General features: G+C 41.1%; 1 protein-coding gene and 1 long non-coding RNA gene across 2 annotated transcripts in view; one reads left to right on the top strand and one right to left on the bottom strand.

Annotated features, from left to right (window-relative positions):
- Positions 1-1,102, bottom strand: part of LOC116439777 — a 67,729-nt gene extending 66,627 nt beyond the window's left edge. Inside the window, exon 1 of the long non-coding RNA XR_004238270.1 lies at positions 577-1,102. This is a non-coding gene — a long non-coding RNA (uncharacterized LOC116439777). The remainder of the gene's footprint in view (positions 1-576) is intronic.
- The window catches only part of HTR2A (5-hydroxytryptamine receptor 2A), a 28,776-nt gene extending 1,822 nt beyond the window's left edge, over positions 1-26,954 (top strand). Inside the window, exons 2-3 of the mRNA XM_032099763.1 lie at positions 3,993-4,193; positions 21,956-26,954. Coding sequence (XP_031955654.1) covers positions 3,993-4,193; positions 21,956-22,770 — 1,016 coding nt within the window. The 3' untranslated portion in view covers positions 22,771-26,954. The remainder of the gene's footprint in view (positions 1-3,992; positions 4,194-21,955) is intronic.

A 26,954-nucleotide genomic window follows, 5' to 3' on the forward strand; every position in this document is an offset into this window, starting at 1 on the left:
AATAACATCCTGTTGTTATTATGATTTCATTCTCTTACCACAGAAAATTGTTATCTCTCCATATAAGTAGAAATATATGTTACTGGTTAAGGGATGGAACAGGTGAAGTACTTGAATCTTTTCCTACTGTATATTTCCAGCTGCAGGCATTTTAAACACAGTCCAGAACATTAGTTTATTACTCAGTTGTCAGATGAATTGTCTCAAAGTATATGAAGATGCTTTGTTCTTTCTGTTGCTTTCAGTTTTTTTCCCTGGCTCATAATTTTCATATTCCTAATGAGAATATAGGGTTCTGCCAGTTACTTTGCTCTGCAAATATGCACTGAAGCACTAATGACTACTTTTAGATTCAAAGTAGGCAGCCCCCTTAATTATTTTTAATGAAGTAATACAAATGTAAACAATTTTCTTATCACCAATACCCTGCTTAGACATCGACTTAGTAGCAAATGCTGGAATAAATATTGCAGGAGTTAAGAAATGGATGGGCATTAATTCTGCCTGTTTAGTAACATCTACAAATGCAAAACTATCATTTCTTAAGAGAAGTTATTTAAGTTAATAATGACTCACAGTTCATGCCCTTGCAGGTGATTACTAGCAGATCTTTCTTCTCATTTTCACCAAAATCATTTGCAGTCCAGCTCACTTAGGAAAAAGCAGCACCCTATGTGTTCAGCACCAATTTTGTCAGGCTGTTAGTATCCCTAAACTTCAGAAATGAGTCTTCCAGTGACGTAACTGAATTGCTACAGTTCAAAGAGAAGCTAGACACAGTCAGGAGGAAAGTGAGATTCTTTGGAGAGATTTCTATTACTTCACTATTTTGGGACTTGAGGTCCAAACATGAGCCTGTGACTTAAGGGAGATTTAATCGAGAAAGCTGGAAGTTTATTTTCCGTTTTCAGTATCTCTACACAGAGATCTCTACTGATCGCCCTCAGTAGCATTTGCAAACTGCGTTTGGCATCAGTGATGGTGCAATACTGTGATTTACCGCATCAGTGTGCGATTACCTTTGGCGGGAGAAACAGAGTGAAAACAGAAATTGTCCGATGGGTGAGATTTAAGTCGTGCGTGATTCCCTGAGACAAGCAACAGGGACTCCTGCTGGCCAGGCTCCGCTGCCGAGGGAAGAGACGCCCGAAATGCGCGTCTCGGGAGGGATTTGGGGGCTGGGGCGCTGAATGCCTTTCCCGCACGGAGGGAAGCCGGAGCCCTCGTCCCGGGAAAAGGCTGCGCCGCCCGCCTTGGCGACGGCCGAAGCACAGGAGCCGCAGGACACCTGAAGGCATAGGGGAGGGGCTGTGTCGGCTTTGCCTTCTCTCTCCCTGCTTTTCCTCTTGCAAGACCAGGAATGGAAGCAGCACAGCTTGGGGTGAAAAATCACCTGGTGGCACACACAGGTACCAGGAGAACCATCGTGGTGTGGTGCACCATCAATCTCCAGGATGATCAGCGACGGCATGGAGGGAAACCTTCCCTTCCACAGAAGCATTTTCATGGCCTCAGCTGCTCAACTTCAGCCATATCACCTGTGTTGACAGTCTTGAGCCCAAACTGGAGGCCTTTGCACACACGTGCTCTGCTGGGACATCTCCAGTGCTGTGGAACAAGTGTGCTCCGCCACCCCTTCTGCAGCCCCTTGAAGGGGGTATGGTGATTATTTTGCTCAAATGAGAGATGATTTTCTTGGGAGCTTTACAGCTACTGTGGGCAATTCTGGTTCAGGTGTCCAGCCATGCCAGCCATGTGCCTGTCCCAGTCTTCATCTTTTGGGATGGGCAGGGTTCTCCATCAACCCAGCAGCTCCAGACTCTGCTGGAAAAGGCAGCACCCAGTAAGGCCTGCCAAGGTGGACATGTCTACAGAGCAGAAAACTTCCTGGAAGATGTTGTCTACACGCTTCCTAAGGGTGCACCTTATTGCATCTAGAGTTTTCTCCTCTCACGTACTTCCCCCTTTCTTGAATCTCTAGTCTCTAAGGAAGTTTATCTGGCAGATGCTGTTTTATCCCTGCCCCATCCTGGTTTATAGCAAAGACAAAAAGTCCAGAAGGATATGACAAATGTGTTTCCAAAGGTCACTGAAGCAAGAGAACAGATGTATATTGTCAAGTGTAAAAACACTTTAACAGTTTTTCCTGTGTAAACTGGCCTGGCCTGACAGAGAGATGCTACTGGGAAGTCATGCCCCTGAAAGCCAGCCATCACATAAGACACTCCAGGGACCAGATTTTCCAGTAGAAGACCAGAAAACGTGATAAAATACATCCAGAAATGCTGTATGGCTTGTCAGGATCCGTTCATATTACAGCAACCCAAGAACACCAAGAAATAGGTCTCCTCAAGGCTCACTGAGACTAAATTTAATTAGGCACAGACCTACCTCCTCTGCCTCTCCCTCCATTCCTGCTGTTGCAAATCTTGTATTGTATCTCCAAAGGAGACAGGCACTCCCCAAACTACTAGCATATTCTCACAATACGAGCTTTGGCATTGGCCCATGCCACACCATCATGGGCAGCTTGGGTAATATGCTCTAAATTAAATCACTACAAAATAAGGACCCTGATAATGGCAAAACTTGCTCCAAGGGAGCTATTAGTGGTTCCCTGAAGGAATAGAGGGGCTTTTGAATGGGGGTCCTGCAGGGCTCCGCTTAGCCTGGGTCTGCTGTGTACAACTTCTAACAACTTGTATAGTGTGTGGAGTGAGAGATTACACAGTTTTCCAAAAGCACCAAGCTGGGAGAGCACTCAGAGAGACAGGATGAGAATCATCAACAAGAATCTGGACCCCTGAAGAGAAAGTCTGAAACCAACAAATAACATTCAATGAGGATAAGTGCAAAGGGAAAGAAGCAAACCAACTTCTGCTGGGGAAATTTGTCCAGGCTTCAAGGATGCTGAACAAGATCTGGCTACCAAAACATGCTAAACGTGCTTCACTAGGATGATACTTTCACACAAAAGGCACTTACCATTCCAGGTTGCATAAGCAAAGACATTCCCCTTAAGATCCATGAAGAAATCTTGTATTTCACTTAGCAGTCAGGAGGCCTTTGCAAGAGTACCAAGTCCTGTTTTAGTCACTGAATGGTATACAAGATGCAGATAAATTAAACAGATTCCAGGGCAGAGAAAGAAGTTTTAAAAGTTTTAAAAACATGATCTGTAAGAAAAAGATAAAGTACTCGGATTCTCTTAGACTGGAAGCCAAAAAAATAAACACAAAATTTGGCAAGACATGATAGCCATCTCCCAACAGTTTCAAGAGAAAAAAGTACTCAATTAATCTTCATAGGTAGAGGGAAGAACAATGAATAAGTAAGGGCTTAATTTGCAAAGAAGCTGTAGGTTGGATATTGGTAAACACTAATGCATCTGCTTTGGATTGCATTCCCTGGAGGACCCTATCAATATTCGTTGACAGAGGGAATATCCTTATTTAGGTATGTGGTAGAGGCCTAAAGACAGGTGAGATAAATATCACTGGTATGCAACAAAATCTCTTTTTTCTTTAGCTGCCATTAAATCTAAACTTTTACTTTCAGAAATAAGGCAGCTTTGCATATCAGCAGGTGTTGATAATGCAGTAATTACGTGGATAAAAAGTCCTGAAAGAAAATTGAGAACTTGTAAGTTTACAATGACAAAATTGCTTCTTTCCATAGATTTGCTGCCAGAAATGTTTAATTATAGCATCAAGCATTAGCATTATACAAATAGAATTAAAAAGAAAAAACATATGCTGCCTGTAGCCTGGGAAAGAAGCAGAGTTAACCCCAAAAGCTACAGTTAGAAGGCTGCAAGCAAACAAAAATGTTTTCTAAAAACAGTGTCAGGCAGTTTCTAAATGTATCATTTAGAATGTATCACTACTCAGTACTTACTACTATCCTCCTAGAAAGATGTAGGGACTAAGACATGTGTCACAACAAAAGATATATGCCACATCTTTAACCGATGCCAACTTTCTCTTGTGCAGGATACGAATGGCCTCTACCTAGAAAGCTCTGCGCCATTTGGATCTACTTGGATGTGCTCTTCTCCACCGCGTCCATCATGCACCTCTGTGCCATCTCACTGGATCGCTACATCGCCATCCGAAACCCCATCCACCACAGCCGCTTTAACTCAAGAACTAAGGCTTTTGCCAAAATAATTGCTGTTTGGACCATATCAGTTGGTAAGTGAGGCAATATTTCAGCATGTAATTGCAGATTTCCAGCTTTTGAGAGGATTTGAAATGCATACTGCAGTCTAAAACTTTATTCTCTGCCTGCAGTATTTTGCTTTCCACACTCTTAAGAACTGCTGTAATGTAGTAATTATGCGATGGCAATGGGAAATGGAGGAGAACTGAGCAGCACTGAAAGAACATACATCAGTGATAGCATAACTGCATTCAAGTTTATTTTAAAGATATGATTTCCCATATTGATTATCCATCATTACCTAAATATCTGAAAAGAAAAAAAATTATCAACTGAAAAAAGCATTTCCCTGCTTTATGAAGTCAGTTGTTCCCAATATCTTATTAGGGTAGTTTGCTTAGAGGTTTTTCTCAGGGGCAGATCTTCTCTGCCTTTCTCAGTGTCTATGATGTGGAATTTATGCATTCTGTTTAGGAGATAGCAGATACTGTGTACAGTGTTAATTGAGGGGAGTCTCTCCAGAGGACAGTTCAGAGTTACAGTCTAAAATAGGTGTTCTGAATGACCCAGTACATGAATCTCTTTTTGCACTGGAAAAACCCAGAGCCTCAAAACTAGGCATGGAAACACTGATCGTTCATTCCCATGGTGGCAGCATGTCCAGAGCAGTCTTATGGCATGGGATTTGGAAGAGTTTGGTGTCTAATGCCATCACGGATTTCCTCACACACCTGGGGCGGGAGGTTCTCAAATGCTTTGAAAACACGGGTCCCTTTCAGCACTTACAGTTTTGTAGACCGTTGAGCATTGGCAATTCACTTATTCAGAGGCAGGAGAAATTCACTCTTTTGCCCTGGAAGAGATGTGAGCTGTCAGCAGTCAAAGGTAATTAGCTCCTTCCCTGGCTAATACAAATTATTGCAAGTGGTTACTGTGATACCTTACCACTCTTCCCAGAGGAGGGAAAGGAGATGATGCCTAACGGGCTGCCAGCCTGGCACTCTAAATTGTCTCCTGGCCTCCCTCTTGATCCCAGCCCAAAGTCTGAGAAAAAGCAGTCTAGGATTGCTAGGATTTAAAATAGCTGCATCTTCTGCTGCACAGGAAGAAATTGTGGGAGTCTTCACTCAACAGGAGGACAGTTCTGCATCCTCCATGACCTGATGAGGTTCAACAGCCTCTGGCTCTTGAGTGCATTCAGCTGATCAGATGTCTAGCACAGGCCAGGTGAATCCCACCCTAAAAATACCTAGCTCTCAACTATAAAGGAAGCCTATAGCAATTGAGATGTAGATGTCTTCATTTAGATTCGATTAATCATATCTTGTCTCTTCTACAGTCACATTTTTTTAATCCAGTAGAAAACATATTACCTACTCTGTCCAATTACCTACTCTTTTCCAATTTTTGACATTGCTAAGTGCAAGTATTTCCAGTGCATTTCTCTATATAACATAAATAAGTCAAACATTACTTTAAAATGTTCATACTGTATTTGTCTGCACTTGTGTGTGGTGCCTTGTGCTTAGTGTGTGTGAAATTACTGTCCTTTTCAAATACCAATTCACAGAATGATCAGAATGACCATTCCAGGGGCAAACCAGTAGTCCACCCTGCTCAGCATCTTTTCTCAGAGAGGGGCTTACTGACACAGTATCTGAATTAGCTCACTATTAAAAGGAATCCAGAAAAAAAAAAAGGTGTTATTTTAGCCCTATTACTTAGAACATGGTTTATGTCCTGTAGCAGGAGGGTTTATTTCTTCGATAGCTTAGTATTTTGTTTCAAAAGTTATGGCTTTTCTTTGCAGTAATAACTAACAACATATCCATTGTAAAGACACCTTTTCTTCTCTCTGGAGAAACTTTTTTCTAACAGTGATGAGTCACAGATGTTACTTGTTATTATTATGGCAAGTGATAGCAACGTGGTCCCTATTTATATAACACTGAAAAATACAACTCCTTATTTTATTGGAAACCACTCAAGTGTGGCATGAGTGAAGAGGACAGAGTCCTGCTTTACTGCAGCCAGATAAGGACATGTGTAAGGGAAGAGTGGATGTCAGGAAAACAGGAAGGGTTATAGGGTAAACTCCATCTCATTTACACATTACATGTCACCAAAACAGTGAGAAGGTTAAATAGGTATAGATGAACGTAGGCAAGCACACTTCAGTGGGCAGGAATGAAGTGGTGCTCAGCTGGTTCCTAGTCTCATGGAAGCAAGGGGCATGGGGAGACCAGCTGAAGGAAGACTGGTTGGTTTCCAGCCTGGCAACAAGCTATGGCAAATGAGATGTGCTCCAGAGGACAGATAAGAAAGCAATCACATAGGAAGCTATAGGAAACAGATGAGCCAGTCACTGCCAGGCTGGACTAAGTTTGCCCTGTGCCATATCACTGTATTAATAAAGAAAAATGCCACTATTATGAGAAATCTTGACAGGTCCCAGATCACCCATGCAACCTGCTGTCAGTCAGTCATCAACCCTTATCCTCTTGATCTGCCACCATCCAGCTAAGAATATGTAGGAAATGGGTTTCTGAAGGTGTTTTCTGTATCACTTACTAACAGGAAAAGCTTTCTGAACAAAGAGGTGCTCCATGTATCATTTAGCAGCCTCCAAGCTCTCAGTGCTACTTAGACTGACAGGGCTATAAATTATTTAACTCTTTGCATTTTCACATAACTATAGATGAGAACTCTCACTGGGATGAGTGAGGGAGGTGAGGATGGTGAGACACTGGCATAGGTTGCCCAGAAAAGCTGTGGATCCGCCATCTCTGGAAGTGCTCAAGGCCAGGCTGGATGGAGCTCTGAGCAACCTGGTCTAGTGGAAGGCGTCCCTACCTGTGTCAGGGGAGTTGGAATGAGATTATCTTGAAGGTCCTTTCCAATCCAATCCATTCCATGATATGTGGCACTGGCAGAGCTGGTGTTGGGTATAACACACCCTCCACAGCACATGGTGTGGCTACCCTCTCACTGACAGATTCAGATCCAAGGTTTTGCTCTCCAGCCTCAGATAGATATCCTTTGACTATCCCATGCTGGTGCCCTGTGAACTCTCCTGATGTATGAGATGGAGGGTAAAAAGCAAGAGAAAGAAATTAAAGTTGTTATGTTCCCCTGTGGAGAGGTTCATTTTAGCAGAGGAAGAGGGGAGAAACAGCCAAAAGTTGTGTGTTGGCGGCACATTTAATCAGTTGCACTGACCATGCAAAGAGCTCAGGCTGAACTGAGCAGCACTGATGAGCATACAGGGCTGTCGGATGCTGCCTTCTACCACCCTCAGTATGGAAACAAACCATTTAATCCTACCACTTGTCTTTCAACCGTCTGTCTTTCAACCCATTCTTTTTCTACTAGAGGATCCTTCTTCTATTGCCATTAGAATTTAATTTCACTAACAGCCTTTGACAAAACAGTAATTTCAGAACTTTCTGGAAATCCAGGAACATTATATCTGCTGGATTACCCTTATCCACCTGCTCACTGACTCCTGCAAATAGTTCTAGCTAATTTGTGGGGCCTGAAGAAGCTCATCTAGTGCTTCCCAACCCACCTAGATTATAGCTTCTAGTGTACCTAATTAATTACACTTTTGTTCACTAAATTTGTAATTTTCCTTTTATTCACTAAATACACAAATATATTCAGTGCATTTTAACCAAAGGCAGTCAGTGATCTTCCTTCCATTGGCTTCAGTGATAAATGAAGCATTTAAAAAACAGCAGAAGAAAAGCACAGATAGTTTAATTTACTTGACTTCTGAAATCTTGATTTTCTCAGTTAGAAAAAAAAAATTGTGCTAACATTTGTTTTTGCATTTAGTGGAAGAAGAGCATTTAGCCAGCAGCCTTTGTTTCACTAGACCATGTAATGCCACAGGCAATTGGTTTAAAATAGATTCTAATTACTGTAACAGATTCTAATCGTGTCTTTAATTCTTAAATCATCCAGTACGCACAGTGGCTAGATAATTAGATTACTTGTAGCTGTTGAAGGCAAAAGCTCATTAAACACTGAAAATTATTTCATTTGTTTTAAAGCACAGAGGTGATTATTGAGAACAGGTGTAAAAAGCCAAAGCATTTCCCCCTGCTAGAAAAAAAGTAGAATTTTGAATAGAACTGGAATCTATAGAAATGTAAATAGAGCCTATACTGAGAAATACATGTAAAATACCTTTGAGTCCTAAGTGGGCCTAATATCATTCCCTCCTTGAAAAGGTAACATAAAAGAATTACAGGCATGAATGTTAAGTCCTTACATATAACATCCCTCAGTTCTTATTTCTCTCTATTCCTCTGTTAATGGTCTAAGTAAGGTGAAATCTGATGATGCCCAAGCTGAGTTTTCTCTTATCATTTCTCAATCAGCCTACACATCTATTCACTGCCTTCAGGCAGTCTCTGCAGTCTCCAGTCACTAACAACTTAGATTTATTCAATACTTTTCATGCAGGAAAAAAACCCCAACATGGATCTGGATGAAGCTGGTAAAATACCTCTCACCACATAACTCTAAAATTTTGCCATTGATTTTGAGGCTTCAAAAATGAGAAATAACTGTAAGATATGAAGCAACACTCTCCAAAGTACAGGGTGAAGTTAGCTCCAGGTGTACAAATCAAACCCAGCGCAATTGAGCCCCCAGATAATTTGGCAGTGTGACATTTTATGCTGGCACAGAGGCTTACACCTCCTTCACAGGCAGCCTGCAATTTCTCTGCACGACTTCTTGCTGCCTCACAGCATATGAAGGGAAGCAGCAGGGATTGGGAGAGTTCAACCACTAGTACCTCTGGATTGTGTTTTGCTGACAGCTTTGGCCTCCTTAGGCTGAGTCTTCTTTCTGTAAAGGACAAATTTCATTCGAAAATCCCTTTGCAGTTTTCAAAAGGCATAAACAGCTAATCAACTGCAGGCTGGAAGTCCCTGTCCTAAATCTACTACATATCCATATCTTCCTGATATTTTGCCATTTCAATCAAGTCTAATTTAGGGATGCCTTCACATAGGAAAAGACAATTTGTTGTAACCTGGAATATACTGCCAAAATACATAAAATTGCAAATAATTATATGCTGAACTGTACTCTGACAATACAGATTTAAAGCTTAGCACCTATATTTGGAAGTGCTGGACTGGAGCTAAACTTGAAATATCTACTATACTACCCTCTTTCCCATCTACTTATTCACTCTGCTTCCATTTCTTCTTTTGAAGATTTGACTTTGCATTCTTAGCAGTTTTTATAATCATTTCCCCAGGGAACATTTTTTTAAATTTTTATCATACTCATGAAACCATCTCTCAGAGAGTGAACATACTGTTTGCTCACTCCAGCTGCAGGATCTCAGGAGCAAACATTATAGGTTTTGTGTTTGGGCAATCCTGGGACCTTTACCATTTGTGGATGTAGATGCCACCATAAAAATAAAATGAAGTTGTAAAAAATTGTTGCACAACATATTTTGGAGGAATTTGCATCAATTGTAATGAAGGGTGTTGGCATGAAATTTCATTAATAAAGTACTAGAGCTTCAGAAGCATCTCAGAAATAGAATCTTCATTGTATTTCTTCATAGAGACACAATGTATGAGGTTTAGTAGTCAGCAACAATTACGTCAGTAAAAAGTTCATTGCCGTACTAATGACTCCTACAGTAGTGACAATTAATGAGAAAGCAAGCCCTTCACGTACAGGTTGTCTGGGGGGAGGTAATGCTCAGTTCCATGGGAAAGAAACATTCAGCACTGTGATGCACATTTCTGAGTTGACTAGCACATGTATTCTGGTTATGAGCCATTACTTAAGATGGTTCTGAGAAAAAGATATAAATATCCTATTTACTTCGATGTAAATTATCCCCATATTTCCCATGTAACAGAACTCTTTGATTGACTTGTTCTTCCCAGAAGAGTGAACACATCTATCAGACCATCAGCTTACCACACATATCTCCCTCCCATAACTGTAAAGGTTCAAAAACCTTGCATTTTGAACTTGTATATGTTCTTTCATCTGACAAGGAGGTGTTACTAACATAATACTTTTCTTTATGGAAGAAGGTCCTTAAAGGAATGTTAATGATTGATCTGCTTTCTAAATTCTCCAAATTTGGAAACACAGAGATAAAGAAATGGGACACGGGCATGTGTCCACAGGGACATATTTGCAAACCAGAGACACTGAGCAACCCGACACTCATCTGGGTGGGGGAGAACACATTATACCAGTAAATAAGTATCATCAGAGGAAGAATAATTATTATGTATTATGTATTATGTTCTTTGGGTAATTACAACAGGATGAGATGAAGGGTTTTGCCTATGAAAAAGGCACACATCCATTTTGGGAGCACTTCTTTTGCAAGAAGCACTCTGCCTTACAGGTAAAAAAAGGAATGAGGAGTGGTCATAACATTAATGTGTGACATTTCTTTCTGCTTTGGCTTTCTTTTTAAAGGCAAATTATAAACAATAAAGCTGTATTTTTAATAGCACAGCAATGTGGAAAGAACCTGGTTAGTCAAGGTGCTGATGAAAGAAATTTCTGTCTTTCTTTTTAAACCTGTCTTTGTTTTGAAGACCATAAGGACCATGTCCTTCTTCCTCTTGAAGCTACCAGTGAAGAACCCTTAAGTTCATTTGAACCAGGCCTGTCGTGTTATCAGGTTTTTTTGAATGAATAGGTAACTGTTGGTCGGTGCCAATATGACATATAATCAGCCAATCTCTCTTCATAGGGTACATCAGAGTAAATGGAATATTTTAAGGAAAAAGGCAGTAACAGCACAGTGCCTATTGTAAGTTACTACCCCCTCTCTGAAAGGCTGTATTTTTAGCCATTCATGTTCCCAGCACAGAGTACAATACAGACAAGTACTCAGAATGGATTCCCCATGCAGAGGGGGAAGGACAAGCCTGGGTCCTGTCACAGGATACCCTTTTCTACAGAAAGTGCAATGTGAGGTGTTGCAAAGTGCAGAAAGGACTTGTTCACAAGCCTGCTCTAATCTTTCTCCAGTAGGTCTCTACAACAATGCATGCTCAAAAGAGGATCCCATATTCACCAAGAAATTACTTGAGCGTCTCTAGTCAGAGGAGCTGGATTTCAGCATGGAAAATGCCAAATGCAACACAAATGAGAACAAAAGAAGTGTACAAGGAATTATGTTGGGATTTATAAAGTGTACAACAGTCTGTACACTGTAACTGCATTTAATCACCTTCTAAATTAAAAATGGTGCTGTTAAAGTAGCACTGGGTTGCATAAAAGAAAAATGCCAAGAAAAGAGAAAATTTCTTCATTTTAAAATTATACAGAACAATAACACAAGTTCCTTTATTTATTAAATTTGACTTAAGCCAGATGTTGTGTTTTATGACATTAAGAAAGTTTCATGTACCACAGAATTCTTCAAAATTCAATCCTCATATTTATCTTTATCAGCAGAAACATTGCAAACTATTGAACACTCAGGCTGCAATTAACTTTCCCCACACATTATCTGGTCTGTGCCATTGGCATCCCTTCTAAGCAGAAGCTCAGCTAATAAAAGTCAGGGATTTTGTCAGAACTGCAAAAACATATTCCTAATTACCTGAAACAAACTTAGAAACACCTGTCAGGTGATTTTGCCTATGATGTTCTCCAGGGTCATTGATGGAAAATAGCTTGTTGAGCTCCTGTGATATCCTGAAAGCAGTCTGTGGCATCGTGATAAAGGCTCTCTTTTCTGCCTGATCAAAATTGGAATCTGTGTATTTCACAGTATTCAATCCTGCCTTTATGTTGGAAATAAATCACACCCCACAAGACTTATTTCCTTTTGGCAGAACACAGCCCTTGTTATGACTTTTTGTATTTGATCTGAGTTTTGAAATGTCAAATTGACTGCTATTGCCAGGACCATAGACTGAGCTGAACTGTGAGTATCCTGAGAGAAAAACTGTGTGATTTTAGGTCCCAGGTGCACTGAGTGAGCAGTGCAAATTTCTCCCTACAAGCACAGAAGTACTAGAAATTTTGGACTGAAAGTTCCCCAGTTAAATCCAGCCCTGCCTTGCATACCACTGCAGGACATGAAGAGGTCACCCCTGCATTTCCTGTTGCAAGGACAGTTCATGTATTTATTTTTCATTTTCAAGGCGCTTTGTGCCATTTAACAGAAAGATAAGCCTAGGGATTGTGCTGTAGCACCCACATAGACACCAGTAGATGGGAAATATGGGCAGATATGATCCCTTTTTATCTCTTCTTCAACTTTATTATCTTGTAAATGCGACCAGGACATTGACTGGTTTAACAGGGTTCAGTCAGGGTGAAGGGCATTAGCTGCAGGGTGGACAGTGAAAAATAAAACACAGGATCCTGACTCATCATCTTCAGACCTGTGCAGGTCTCCAAGATGCTTCTCATTCTGTTTTTCCTTCCAAATTATCCATCACATCCGGACATCTATCCCAATAGCTGTCCAGCCACTGCTGCAGTCTCCTTGTATAACTAGTAAGAAGCTGACCATTTGCTTATTAAGCAGCTTCTGCAAGCAACCACAAAAGGAAGCATGGACAAACAATTGGGATATGGTCTGAGGCCTAGAAAATCCAGAAGAATTACAGTTTTTGTTATCTGTGCCCTTCAGATGGAGTGTGAAATTATTGTAAAAAAAAAAAAAGTAATATTTAAAAAAATTATCTGATAGCTACATTCAGTCTCCTTTTAAACTACACAATGAGGCCAAGTAGCACTGCTGAAGAAATCTCAGAGATACTAACAGAAATCCCTATTCAGTTCAGTGAAGGATTGAGGCAGAGTTAAGTAAATTATCAGCATTCAACAAATCACACCACGTAATAATTAAAAGACAGAGATATAAAAACTGGGATATTAGGGGATCTTGTCACTTAGACTGCTCTAGGAGGCATCACATTGTTTTCTTATATGGTATGGAATATCTAAGATCTTTCCCCAATTTCTAGCTTATTGCTGCTATAAGTATTTTTTTAAGCATTACTGTGTATGTAGCATGTATAGCACATAATAAATTAGCTCTGAGGATGGTTTAGAAGCTTCATAGCTAAAAAGACAAACTGATAACATCTGATCTAGGAAGATCCTGTAAAAAAAGTATGGTATTCCCTTCTTCTCAAAGCACCATTATCACCAAATCTGCTCTGCTAGGGGCCTGAACAGCGAACATTGCGGGGCCATCTGACTTGGGATACAGAAAGGTCCTATGCTAAACGGAGGGGATATCACAGGTGGCTGAAGTTGATCCTACACAGAGGCTCTTTTCCTTTGCAAATTAACATACTCACCTAGGCCAGTGACAACACTAAATTTGTAACTTCTTTTGAGTAGAAATTAAACCATTGCTACTGGAAACTTAAAAACACCGATGCAATATAAACAACATTAATTGAGAACACAGAAAGAAAAAGGGCGTTTGACCTACTCTGCTGCATTTTGCTGAGCCACAGAAGTAGCAGCCTTAAATAGAATGAGGAGAACCTTTTCCTTTTGTGCAGAGATAGGCTGGAGACCTGTGGAACCCCTTGCAAATTTTCAGACTAAATATTAAGCTCTTTATTGTAAGGCCAGTCACTTTTCATCACCTCTAATCACCATGGATGAAGGGGTAGATACACAGCTGTCATCAGCCTATGTCCCCTGGAGGAGAACATCAAGCCCAGCTCCCTTCCAGTTCCCAGAATTGTAGCTGCTGTCCACCTTGGGCTCTGCTCAGCCAGCATCCTGGGGCCAAGCTGCTTCCTCAGCTTCCTGTCCACATTTAGCCAGACACCGCCTTACAGTTCACTCTTTCCAGGCTCGGGGACAGTCCTACGTCTCAATCTCACCAAAGACCAGAATGCAAGAGGAGTAATTTCATCTCAGATATGATGTGGCAATGTGGTGCCAAAACAACGCCAAATCACTCCCATAAATGTTTCTTCTTCCCATCTTTAAGGATGGGCTAAGTTTTTACATGGGAACACAGAGACGGTGTTTTCTCATGTGAACAAGTTGGCTCTACGTGGCATGATAGCACGCTCCTTACTGGACATCAGGTTGAGTGGGTTTCTCTGGAGAAAGAAAAGGAATTTTAGACTCTCTATTATTGACTTTTAACCTCCTAGACATTGCAGAGCTAAACAGCTTTGTCCAGCCTTCTGCTACAAAAGAAGACCCAGATATCTTCTTGTCTCCCTCTTCTTCCCTGTAGATGCATTTGGACTGACTTGTATTTACACACTAATCTACACAAGGCAAAGACATTTACTTTTTGTCTAAATGTTGGCACACTTACTGAGTCTAGGGTTGGGGTCTTCTGACATCTTTCTCCACGTTTAACATCATTAAAATACTCATAATCAGATCACAAGGTCTAACCAAGCACAGCAAAAAGGAGTTTCATCAAATCCATGGCAAAGAATATGGCATGTGGTACACATTATTTTGTTCTTTAGACATATTGTAAAAAATTTTATTTCCTGGGCAGTTTGGTATTTCCTACTTATTTAGGAAAAGTTGTGTGCCTTTAGTAGATATAAATGCTATAGTAAATTAGCAGCAGATTGACTGCAAGTACGTGCCATCTAAAATAATATTTCTGTATGAATTGATAAAGTCTTTCAATTTTCTGAGGTTTCCACATATTCCCTCTGTTTTCTGGCCCTAGAAGTGAAGGTTTTACCTGTGGGTGTCCTTTACAGAAAGTGTGCTAAGTCTAAGCAAGAACACTTTTACTCTACAAAGACAGAGTCACTTCAGAGCTTCAGCCAAAATGAGGCAATGTGCAGTCACAGGTCAAGGACATCATTACCTGGGAATAACTACAAGCATATTAAGAAATAAATTTTAAAAAATAATATTCAAATGAGATATAACTACTACCTTTGGGATGTGTGGCTGCCTCTCTGCTTATGAAAAACAGACCAGACAGCAGAGTTTTGTCCAGCAATTTCTTACCCCTTGGAGACCTCCCGCTTGGAGGCCACCCATTGCAGTCAGCAGACAGTGAAGGCAGCCTGTGCCAACCTGTGCTAGCACCAAATTTAGAGGGTTTGGTTGCAAAAGCAAAACTTCCTCTTTGAGCTCATTCAGTTGAAACCACCAGTGCCCAAAGCCATTGCTCCCTACTACACACATGAATGGCATCATCTGAAATCCCCAGTTCCTAAGTCCTTTTTCAAAATAAATTTCTTCAGGACATTTATAAACCTTTCTTTATTTTTTTCTAGCTGTTTGATAAGTGCAGACTTCTATATTCCTCTGCTACTCCCTTTAGTGACTGGGTAACCATCTTAGAAGGATAACAACTTCTCTCAATTGGAGATCTCTGTGAGAAGCCAATAAACATCTTGGAAGAAGCCTCTGCCCAAATCAAAAATAATGTCACTAGCTGGAAAGCAAAGACTGTATGGGGGAAGAGGCTCCACTGGAAATTGCTATGCAAAATTGTATCTTCCTCAAATACTCAGAAAGCCTGAAAAATCCAACAAAAAAATGAGAAGAACCAGAGCATAAACAAGTCTTGCAGCGTAACTAAGAGAATTTGAGGAGTGCATAGGCAGGAAAAACACTTAAAGCCAAAAGCAAAGAAACTGCTTCCTGCTGTTGGACTCTTGCTGCCTTTAGGAAATAGGGCTGTGTGCACATTTTGAGGAAAGCAGAAAGCAACTCCATCAGTGCCCTCTCATAACTCAGCTCACTCTGGAGCCCACGGTTTCTAATCAGTTGGGTCAAAAAGGGGCACCTGTCCTTCATTTCTTGCACTGTCCTCCCTGTAATTCTCCTCTAACCCTGTTAATATTTTATTATCACAGTTCTACAAATTAATTTGGAGAGACATATCTCTGTTCTTGTTGAGAAATAGGCTTCAGGACTGAGGACATAAATGAGAAACATATTAGGAAACACAGACTTCTCTGATTTTGTTTTTCTAAAGTGAAATAGATTATTTATGGTACAAATTATCATTTACCATACTTTTCTCACATAAAAAGAAGCAAATGTATCTCCTACTAGGCTAAAAGATATGTTTCCTTAGAGATTTTCTGAGCTGTCAAGAACAAAGCCATTTCAAAATTAATAGAATAATCTGTTATCTGGCACCCCCCTATGTGACATAAATTTAAATTAGTTTTCCTTTCAGTTGTATTAAATAGAACATGTGTGACCAAATAAAGTGTTCCAAGGGAAAGATACAGAAAACCAGCTCCATGTGTGCCCTTGAATAAAAAACCAAATATGGTCTATCAGCAGTTATAAGGAGAATACCTGGACCCACTCTGATTCCATTCCTGTGAGTACAGCCTCTTGGGATGCAGAAAGGAGACTATGCTCCTCCAGCACTGTGACTAACTTAGCTCTTGAGGAAATCCATTTGAAAACAAATCTTATGTGGGGATTTGTGACAGAAAGCTCCTCATCCACTTCTGCCTCCGCCAACACATGTACTTTCCACTAGGGAAGAATTCTGTGCTGGTCTCACTCGTGAGGAGAAATTCTAGAGCAGGACTTTGGGGACATTGCCACGCTAACTAAGGAAGGTGGAAGCTTTTTAACATTCATGCTAGCTAGATGCACCCTCAGATGGTGATTCCCAATCCACATGGAGGTTTTCAACATCCCCTCTTCCCAGATGGAAATTTCTGCTTCTGCACTGCCACCCATCAGCAACCTGCACATATTGGAAATATGGCTGGCACTACTCTGGCAGCAACAAAATTACAACAGTGAAAGGTTTGTCATGACTGGAAAGGAGTCGATGGGGGAATAACATTTTCAGGTGCACGCAGAGAGCAGCCAAGTGTTTGCAGGTCTTGGGAAATGATGATGTAATGACAAAACAATGAAATGTAGTGATGTAACAACCATAATGGTGAGTGTCAAATGCCAAGCAGAGACATGAAGTCAGACTGAGCAACTCCTCTGCAGATGTTTAAGTTGAAGTAACTGCTGCTAAACTCCAGCTCATCATATAAGATCCAGACACATTTTCATCCTTGATATTCAGAGGGGCACATGGTCCATGGTCCCCCTGCCACAAGTGGCTCACTGTGGCTTGTGTTCCTTGAGCAAACAAACACCTACACAGGGCACCATTCCCAAAGGAATAAATTTTCTTTATTAAGAAATTAAATTAGGTAAATTAAGTCAAAAATATTGAAAATAATGTGATCGCAGTGTGCAACAAGGAGATTTTTATACAACACGAAACTGAGAGTACACACTGTATGCTTTGGGATGTAGCAGGTGAGTATACATGGGCATCTGTTTGCTGTTTGAATGTGTAGATGTACCAAAAGAGGACATTTTCTGAGTACAAATAGGCACCAGATAACAGCATGGGCTTTTCTAAAGATATTAGACAATATGGCCACATTGCACTGCTTGAAGGATACACTTGCCTTCTCAAGCAGCAATCCTTTCAGAGGTCCGCAGTGTCACAGCACATCTTTGTGCAGTGGCCCATGAGCTGGCCCATGACCCGGTATGTTTGAATCCATGTGACTACTAAAACCTGAGATGGGGAGGGGTTTTTGTTTTCCATGAGAAGGTGATAAAAGGTGCCAAATTTTGTTGAGAAACTGTAATGACAGTTCTAAAAGGTAGCTCCTAACCCTTGGACATTTATTAAGGCACAGAGTAATGCTCACTTGTATTAAACACAACTGAAACGGATAGATGCGAGGCAAAAGCACGTGACTGAGTTTCTGCTTGAAGGAGACTTCACAGAAGAAATCCTGACCTTATCAATTCACTCCCCCCTTCTTGTCTTCACCCCAAGCAACCCAAGTGTACCACCCTGAACGCACATTGTAAATTATGGTTTTGATTTATTGATAGTCTCAGCAGCTCAAGGCAGCTGCAAACCCAGTTTACCTGTCCACTTAAAGTGGTTTTATAGCTGTTGTACACCTCTGAAGCCAGCAACGTGTACCACTATATCAACCCTTGTCAATTTCACCAGGCTTTCTGAGAGAACAAGAAGAAGGATGCCATTGTTTTACTTCTTAACCTTTGGTGTTTTCAAGAGCATTTTGTCATTCTGAAACTCTGCCCAAATGCTTGAGGTTTAATGCAGAATTTATTGTTCATCTTTATTGTTTGGGCTCTGTTGTGCGGTTTATTAAAATCCACAGTTTGAAACAGCCACGTGCGTATAAATCAAGCCATATAAATAAACCACCTTGTACCAGAGGAACATAATATTTAGGGCTTGTTCACAAGGGAAAACGTTCTAAGTGGGAATGTCAACTGGAAATGGAGTGGCTAATGTACCTTTAGTGCTCGAATGGATGCTCCTATTCTGTGCTGAATGCTTCCTTGTGCCTCAGTTTAGTTCTTTTAAAATCCAAGGAAGATAAACCATAAAAAAGCCCTCAGGAGATACCAAGATTTTTTCCAGACTGACCTTGAGCTAGTGGGAGCATGGAATGGGCAGGGTGTGGAATAGCTGTTCTGTTACAGCCCTTCCAGGTTGTTTCCTCCAGATCTACTGTTTGCACATGCTTCATTTCCCAAACACCTGTTTGTCCCTCCCTGGTAGCTCTGCATGATCCTTTCTTGTGAAGCTGATTTTCTTCTTATGATGTTTGAATGCACAGGCACCATCTGTGTCTTCTTAAACATCCAGTCACCAAGAGCAGGGAGCTGGAAAGCAAGGACAAGTAAACCAGCGAGGAATTATACATCTGAATCATCCAGGTGAAATAGATCATTCAGCTTCAACTTTTAAAGAATTAATTCAGTCAGCTGCAATAATGGTAATGCAACCATAGACCAGGACTTTTTGTTACAGGTTTACAGGACAAATGTGGTCTTGACCAAACGTGACATGTGGGTGATACTCTTGGCCATATGTGATGCTTCCTAAAAATCCCATCAAAATAGTGGATGTGAGTTGCACATGGAAGCTCCTTTACTTACAGTTTAAGCATGACTGCCTTTGAATTTGGTCCCTCTGCCTCATGGAATTTGCCATACTTATGCTGCAGAAGCCAACTGCTGAGGGGAGAAAAACCCCATTCCTTCCAGGAGGGGAGCAGTAAATTTAGCCCCTGTAGAGATAAGAAAAGAGAAAATTGGGCTGGACGTTAACTTATTCCATGCAAGAATGCCACAATATCATTTGTGGGATGCCCTGCATCAGCTGAACTGGGGTTACACAAAAAGCAGTTTACAGTTGTCAGTGTTCTCTGCCACCAAAGTGTGTTATCTCTGCTGTGTTCAAACTGTATACAGGCCACTTCCCTATGGCTGTAGGGGAAAGATGCCTTGAATGGTCACTCAGAAAAACTGACATGACTAGCAGTGCCTGCTACAGCTCTGCTGGGTATAGCACTTCTGTGCACGTTAAAGGAATGACAAAGAAATGTGGGAACTTCTGCTACATGCTGAAGCCCATTTCCATTTTTTAAAGCCAGAAATCTGGATTTGGATGCCAGTCTCCAGAAGCTGCTAAGAACAAAACAAAGCAGTTGGGGAATTGCTCCTCTTGTTTCAGGTGAGAAGCTGTAACAGACTTTGGCCCTTTACTTGAAAAAGCCTGCAGTTATGCTAAAATTTTCCTCTTTCTAGTGCTGCTGCCTTTACTCCCATGCCTCCTCAAGCAGCTGAACCATAAGCTAGTAATGAAAGGCATCTTTTTACTCCGTCAATACCATTGTTTATTTTATCTCTGCAGCTCACACTAGGTCTTTGAATGAAATGAAAAAACAGCCTTGCTGTTATCAGCACAGGGCAGAAGCAGACGGGAAACTTGTGGTATTGCTCTGACTAATGCTGTGTCTTTGTGCAGCTGAAGTATAACGCTGGGAGGTGCTGGATGCCCTCGGCACCCCTTCAACTCATCCAAAAAAAGAAAAGGAACTTCCAAGCATTCCTCATTTCCCTGGAGTTGTTCAGCACCCCAGATTACTCAGCCACAGCTGGACAGCCTGGTTTCTCATGGCGACCTCTTCCTCTCTGTTGTCAGTGAGACTGACTTGGACCTTTATAGCCAGCAGCTTTTCTGGAGTCACTGGAGGTTTCTGTTAGCTCAACTAAGGAGTTTCCACACACTGCATGAGTTTGCATCTCACTCACTGGCTTCTCTTAGCCCAAGCATTTAGAGCTTCTGCAGGAGAAACAGAAAGGGTAATACCACAGGCTCTCCACCAGCTTCTGCCCTGGGATGATAAGAACAGCACTTTTCTAAACCGGCTTGAGGCAATGCCATGGCTCAGTTCAAAGCTGCAAAGACAAAATAAGCTGCAGCGTTCTTAGAAAAAGATCTTTGTAGAAGCTCCAGAACAAAAAGAATGAAGCACTTGAACAGAATAATAATCTAATATTATTATTACCATGATTATTATTGTTTGGTATTGAGCCTGTACTCCACAGCCTTCCTCTGGGACTGGAGCTGTTATGCTGGGTACTGGATATGTGTGAAATGAACAGACAGGCGATGCTTTTAAAGGGCTCCCAGTTAAGGCAGCAGGCGGGAACAAGGGAAAGAAAGAGAGACAGAGGAAGGTACCATTGAAATGCTGATGTTTCAGGACTCATCTGTGAACCAGTAAGGACATTCTTGGGCATACACTGAACAAAGTAGGGCACAGCATCCTCCTCACATCATAAGAAATTCTTCTCTAGTCAATGTTTTTATTTCTCATAAGCCAAATACAGAAACTGGGATTTCTGTTCAAAAATGCAAATGGGACTGAAGCTCCCAGATTATGCTAACTTTCCACAGGAGTCAGACACCTTGCTGCTTTTATCCAAACAGAGCTGCATTATCACCCCCTGCTTCACTCCACTTTTGCTATCTTTGCAGCACATCATCTCTTTCATTGTCTGAATATTGCCTCTCTTGGAGAGACAGCATCCATTTGGAGGGGAAGAGACAAATGCTGAAAAAAAACCCAAAACCAACAACCAAAGAAATAGCAGCTGTTTGATTTTACCCAGACTGTAGCAGCATTTGCAGAAATCCCCGAGGAAATGGCTGAGTAGGGTTGAATCAGACATAGCAGTCCAAGGAGAATGGACTTTGTCACCTTGCCTTGCCATTCATGACAAGGCAAAGACGCAGCACATGCTCCAGGGGAAGACAAAGTTTGCATGGCTGTGCACAGAGAAGGCAACCTCTAGCAGCTGGAAATACAGTGAAAGGACCTTTGTGGTCCTGTAGGGTAAACCACATCTCAGGCTGCCTCATATCAGTGTCTCTCAGTGCTTAATTTTTTCCCATTGTTCATCTGGCCCTTCCCACATGGGAAGTTGGGTTTTGTTAGCATTTAGCCTGTGTTGATTATATGGAGATTACAGCAAGAAAAGACACAATGAAAGATTACTCTTAGGCCTCTGATAAAAAATTATCTTTCCTCCTAAAATTAGTATTTCCCAGTCTAATTGGAACCCAGAACACTTTAAATCCTCTAATGAAAAACAGTCCAAGATCACTCTTATGCCACTCCAGAAAAGAAATACATAGTGTCATCTTGGTCATAGTTCTTCATAGTTCTTTTGCCAAGGTGGCAGGGACCAAGGGGTGAGTCTGGAGATCATTACAAGGGGCCCAAGATCCAAGAACACATGATTTTGTGGCTATCAGGTGTCATAGGACAGTTGGAAGGAAGCAAATGGGTTCTAGCTGTGGCTGAGGTAATGTGTATAGCTATGATCACCTCAGCCACAGGTAGAACACAGGTGGATGTTTGTTTTTTTCTTGGAGGCTGGAAGTGTTTTTCATTATCGTGTTTAACCTCTTCTTTCTCTCACCCACCTTCAGGTATCTCCATGCCTATACCCGTCTTTGGACTACAAGATGACTCCAAAGTATTTAAGAAAGACATTTTTAAGAAAGACATCTGCTTACTTGCAGATGAAAATTTTGTTCTAGTAGGCTCCTTTGTGGCATTCTTCATCCCTCTAACCATCATGGTAGTCACTTACTTTTTAACTATCAAGTCGCTGCAGAAGGAAGCTATGCTATGCGTGAATGACGTTGGCCCTAAGACCAAGTTTGCTTCATTCAGCTTCCTTCCTCAGAGTTCCCTGTCCTCAGAGAAACTCTTTCAGCGCTCCTTGAACAGAGATGCAGGGACTTCGGGGAGGAGAACCATGCAATCCATCAGCAATGAGCAGAAGGCTTCCAAGGTTCTTGGCATTGTGTTCTTTCTGTTTGTTGTGATGTGGTGCCCGTTTTTCATCACCAATGTGATGGCCGTTATTTGCAAGGAGTCATGCAAAGAAGAGGTCATTGGAGGACTTCTTAACGTATTTGTTTGGATTGGCTACCTTTCTTCGGCTGTCAACCCACTCGTCTATACATTGTTCAACAAAACCTACCGCTCAGCTTTCTCTCGCTACATTCAGTGTCGCTACAAGGAGGAGAAGAAACCTTTCCAGCTGATTCTAGTGAACACTATCCCAGCACTTGCATATGATTCCAGCCAGCTCCAGCTAGCACAAATGAAGAGTTTGAAAAAAGAGGCCAAAATGATGGCTAAGGATTACTCGACAGTCACGATAGGAACACATCGTTTAGATGGTACCTCCAAGGGAAGTATCGGCCCAGGGAACGAAAAGGTTAGTGGTGTGTGATGGTCAGCAGCTGCCATGACAACCACTGTGCGTGTGCTGAAAATTTCACCTGCTGTGAGAAGCTCTGATAGCTTAGGAAAATCAGCTGTGTTCAAGAGACCTTCCAATAACATCATATACTACTCACATTATCCTGTGGATGAAAAGCAGGGTTCAAATGGTATCAAATGTGCAATTTTTTTCATACAGTACTTTGGCTGCTTTAAGCACAGGCTTTATTAAACTTATTTTTTTAATATTCTAAAGGATATATTTCTTAAAGAAAAAAATGCAATTTCTGGTATTACAATACGGGCTGTGAAGAAATCTACGCATTTCTTTTCCCTTTGCAAATGAAAGCTAAGCTGTCCTTTGATGTTCTTGCAGAGTAGGCTCCAGCTAGTTTGTCTTGCTACAATTGAGTTTTGTTATTAACTGAATGAGCACTTTATGGAATTGTAAATAAAATGATGGTTAATTTCCTAATATATATTTAAAATAAATCTTAAAGTATTAAACAAAATCTATTAAAACTGCTATAGATTAAATATATAGACATTTTGTTAACTGTTTTTATGCTACCTTTTCTTCCTCAGTAACCATTCTGAAATGTCCCTGGGCTTTTCTGCCATTTGTTCTGTATTTCAAATAAGCAATCTTCAAAGGTAAATTATACTTGAATAATCCTCTGTTTCCACCACCACTTGTAATCTTTATTTCAAGACTTGTAGTTTCTTTCCATTCAAAAATTTCATGTGTTCAGCTTCAAAATTGAAAGTAATGTTTTCAAAATTATTGGTCTTAATTCCCTGTTCCCTCCCACTGGTGCTGACAGGGAGGTGAAGCAAGAGAAAAGTGGAAAACCAGGCATAACATTGCTAAATAATTTCAGCACCAATTCCAAATCCATGACTCTGTTCAATTCCAATGAAGTCTGATTTAAGCAATGTCAGAGGAAGTATTGCATGAGTAAAGCCTTTAGTAAAGGGCTGAAGCAGATCCACTCTCATCATTTCTCTTTGGTTAAAAAAGGCCATTTTAGAAGAATGTTCTGGTTTTGTTTTAGGGCTTGTAAAGCCAGAATGATTAGAAAACTGTTAGTTGCTAAAAATTGTTTTCCCTGGTTTTGCTGTATTGCTGTTAAGGCAGATTGCTCAGGAATGGTCAGAAGATTGCACTACTAGGACTCAGCCTTAATGAAATATGTATGGGCAAATGGGGCTCACTTGAAAAATAACAGGACCTATAAACAACACTGCATTTCACATGCATAGATCCACGGGCAGAATACATTGCACAAAGAACACAAGATACATTGCTTGACAGACATGCCTAGTCATGAAACTCTTTTCTTTCAGGCATCATAGCCAATGTCATCAAGGCCAGTGGGACTTGGCTGAAGAGGAGAAATATGAATGTTGCATTCACCTGCAAGTCTTAAATCCAATCATTTGATTCATTCCATGAATTTTGCAGCCATAATCTCATCAGAACCAGGATGTATTCCAGTTTCTCTGGAAAAAACATGGCCCGTCCAGAAGCAAAACTCCAATGCCTTTATCAGTCCTTCTACTGAAGCTGTTCAGTTTTTACAGAGCAATTAAATTTCCACTAAGTCAAAGAAAGAGAGAGACAGAGAGAACCTGAATCTTATTCTAGCCTACCAGGTGGGACTCTTTGGAGGAAGAAGGCCTTTAGCTTAAGATACTGATCTATGGCAGACAGGACTTAAAAGTTGGCTGGGTATTCGACTGATTTCCAAAAAACTGATTTATTGTCATATATATGTTGTATAACTAAATCCGCTAGTTATATGAGTCCTTTCTTCTGACGGGATAGATAGGAGCCACCATGACACAGAAGCTCTGTGTGCACATGATGACACTGACTCACCCCACAGACCTCAGCCTCCATATCTGGGTCAAAGTGGCATGCTGTAGCCCTATCTGCAGTGATGATGCCATACATGTCATCTTTCACCTCGCAGACATTCACAGTTTTCCCCCCAACACTGATCATTTAAGATCAACTGATAAATCAAGTGGAATAAATGCTGTGCTCACCAGGTGCTTTATATGGCCTCTCTGGCACCAGGTACACTTGATCACCACAGCCAAACTGAACAGCTTCAGCAGAAAGAAAAATGAACTCGCTGCTCCTACCTCCCTATGCACACATCCTGCTCCCACACAGCACTGTGTGAGGGGTGCCACACTGGCAAAGAAGGGATTCCAGAGGGAATCAGCTAAATGCAGTTGAGCATGAGGACAACCACAGTAGTAGGTGGGAGCAGTGACTTTCCATTGTTTCCTGCAAAGTTTGATATAGACCCTAAATCTGGTACTTTGAACTAAGGACAATGTCCACCTTGTATCCCACAGGCCAGAAGTCCAGATGTCTCCACTCCACAACTGGGGTGATGGTTTTGAGGATTCACTCTTGGAAACATGTACCTCAGGGAATAAGTAGGCAGTAATAAAAGCACAGGTCTTTTGTGAGGAGAGGTCTGAGGCTCAAGATCTGCCACCAAACCAGATTGCCTTCATATGATGAATATTGACAGGGGACTGAAGGTCTCTAAACCTGCATGTGAGGGGAAAGGAAACAAAGAGGCTTTCACCAGTGGAGGGAATCGCCACATTTTTTGCCATTTATGCCTGACGATGCAAGTTTCTCTGGCCTTGCAAGAGAAAGAAGTAGGTGGGACAGACAGCTTGGGTCTTATCACCCATTTGTACCAGGGAGCAGAGCCCACCTGCATACTCCATGATGTATATAGCACCCTGCACTTCTCTGGAGCTCAATTCCTCCCAAATCTCCTGAGGGTCCGGTTGCTGCTCTGCACAGTCTCCTTCACCAGCTTGCAGCTGATAAACTGTTACTGAACATTTCACATTCAGTGCTTATGCTCTCCACTTACGGTCTGCATTTTGCCCACGTGGGAGAGCAGATCAGCCCTCTGTTTCTCTTCCATTTCACCTTCTGTTCCTCTTTCACAATCTCAAATTGCTCAGGTTGCAAATACTGACAGGGAATGTTTCACTACAATCACAGAGGGTTTCAATTACTGGTTTGAAGTTGCATTACAACATGACTCTGAACAATATTTTTTTCCCAGCTTATTAAAACAAAATCTATGTTTTGGACATAAGAGACTTGACAGCATTTTATTAACTGACAGCTGGAGAGAACATAACACTTAGTTTTTGCTTAGAACCAGGGAAAACTGATGCCTGACATTTTGATTCTGGAGCACTCAGATAGACGGTTTTATTGAGTGATCAGCAGCTTTTGCCTAAGAAGCGTCTCAAGGCCAAGAATGCACAGCAGATAAAGACCAATATCTCCAGCTCTTTATGGACATTTTTGACAGCTTAGCAAGGCCTGATTCTGCCACCTTGCATCAAAATATTAATAGATTTTTGTGCAGTTTGTCTTAGTGAGGATGACAGAGTCAGGATACGAATTTGTTCTAGTCACCATGCCAAATCTGCTAGAGGTTGTTCATCAGTAGATAGCAATTAGTGGACTCATTATACTGCAGACAGATGACAAAGTTCAGCTGTTTTAAACTAGGATTTACAGCACTTGGCCCATGCTTAGCATGAACACCATGGTTTAATATGACCGGCTTCAGAGCAACACTTCCATCTTCCAAAAAAATGTGTTTTCATTATGCATCAGACTGGAATGGAATTTTTTGTAATTTTTCAGGTTAAAAAAAGAAAAGAAGACATTCATACAGGCTGGTTCTGAGGTTAGGGCCTTCTCATACTTCACAGGAAAAGCATGCTGAGTCAGTCTGTCAAATCTACATCCAACAAAAACACTTCATTTGAAAAAACTTTTCAGCTTCAATTTTTCAAGTAGATTGACATTTTATTACTGTTAAGACTGCATCTGAAAAATGTCCAAAGACATGAGGCTCACCATGTATCTCCTAAGCTGGTGTGCATCCTTTATACAATTCAGGGTAAAAATTCCTATGTATCTATCCCATTCAGTCAACCAAGCACTGTACTTATGTAATTATTGCCAGACTGTGAGATGCATTCTATTTTGAATACCTATATGTTTGCTTATGTAAATACATAGAGAAAAAAAATTGCTGTATTTTGTAATGTTAATGTAAAATGGTGTTTCAATGCATTACTGTTTTGTCTGATCGCACTGCTAGTAAAGCAGATTAAAATATTCAAATGCCA

The sequence above is a fragment of the Corvus moneduloides genome, chromosome 2 (assembly GCF_009650955.1).
Source record: "Corvus moneduloides isolate bCorMon1 chromosome 2, bCorMon1.pri, whole genome shotgun sequence".
Lineage (NCBI taxonomy): Eukaryota > Metazoa > Chordata > Aves > Passeriformes > Corvidae > Corvus > Corvus moneduloides.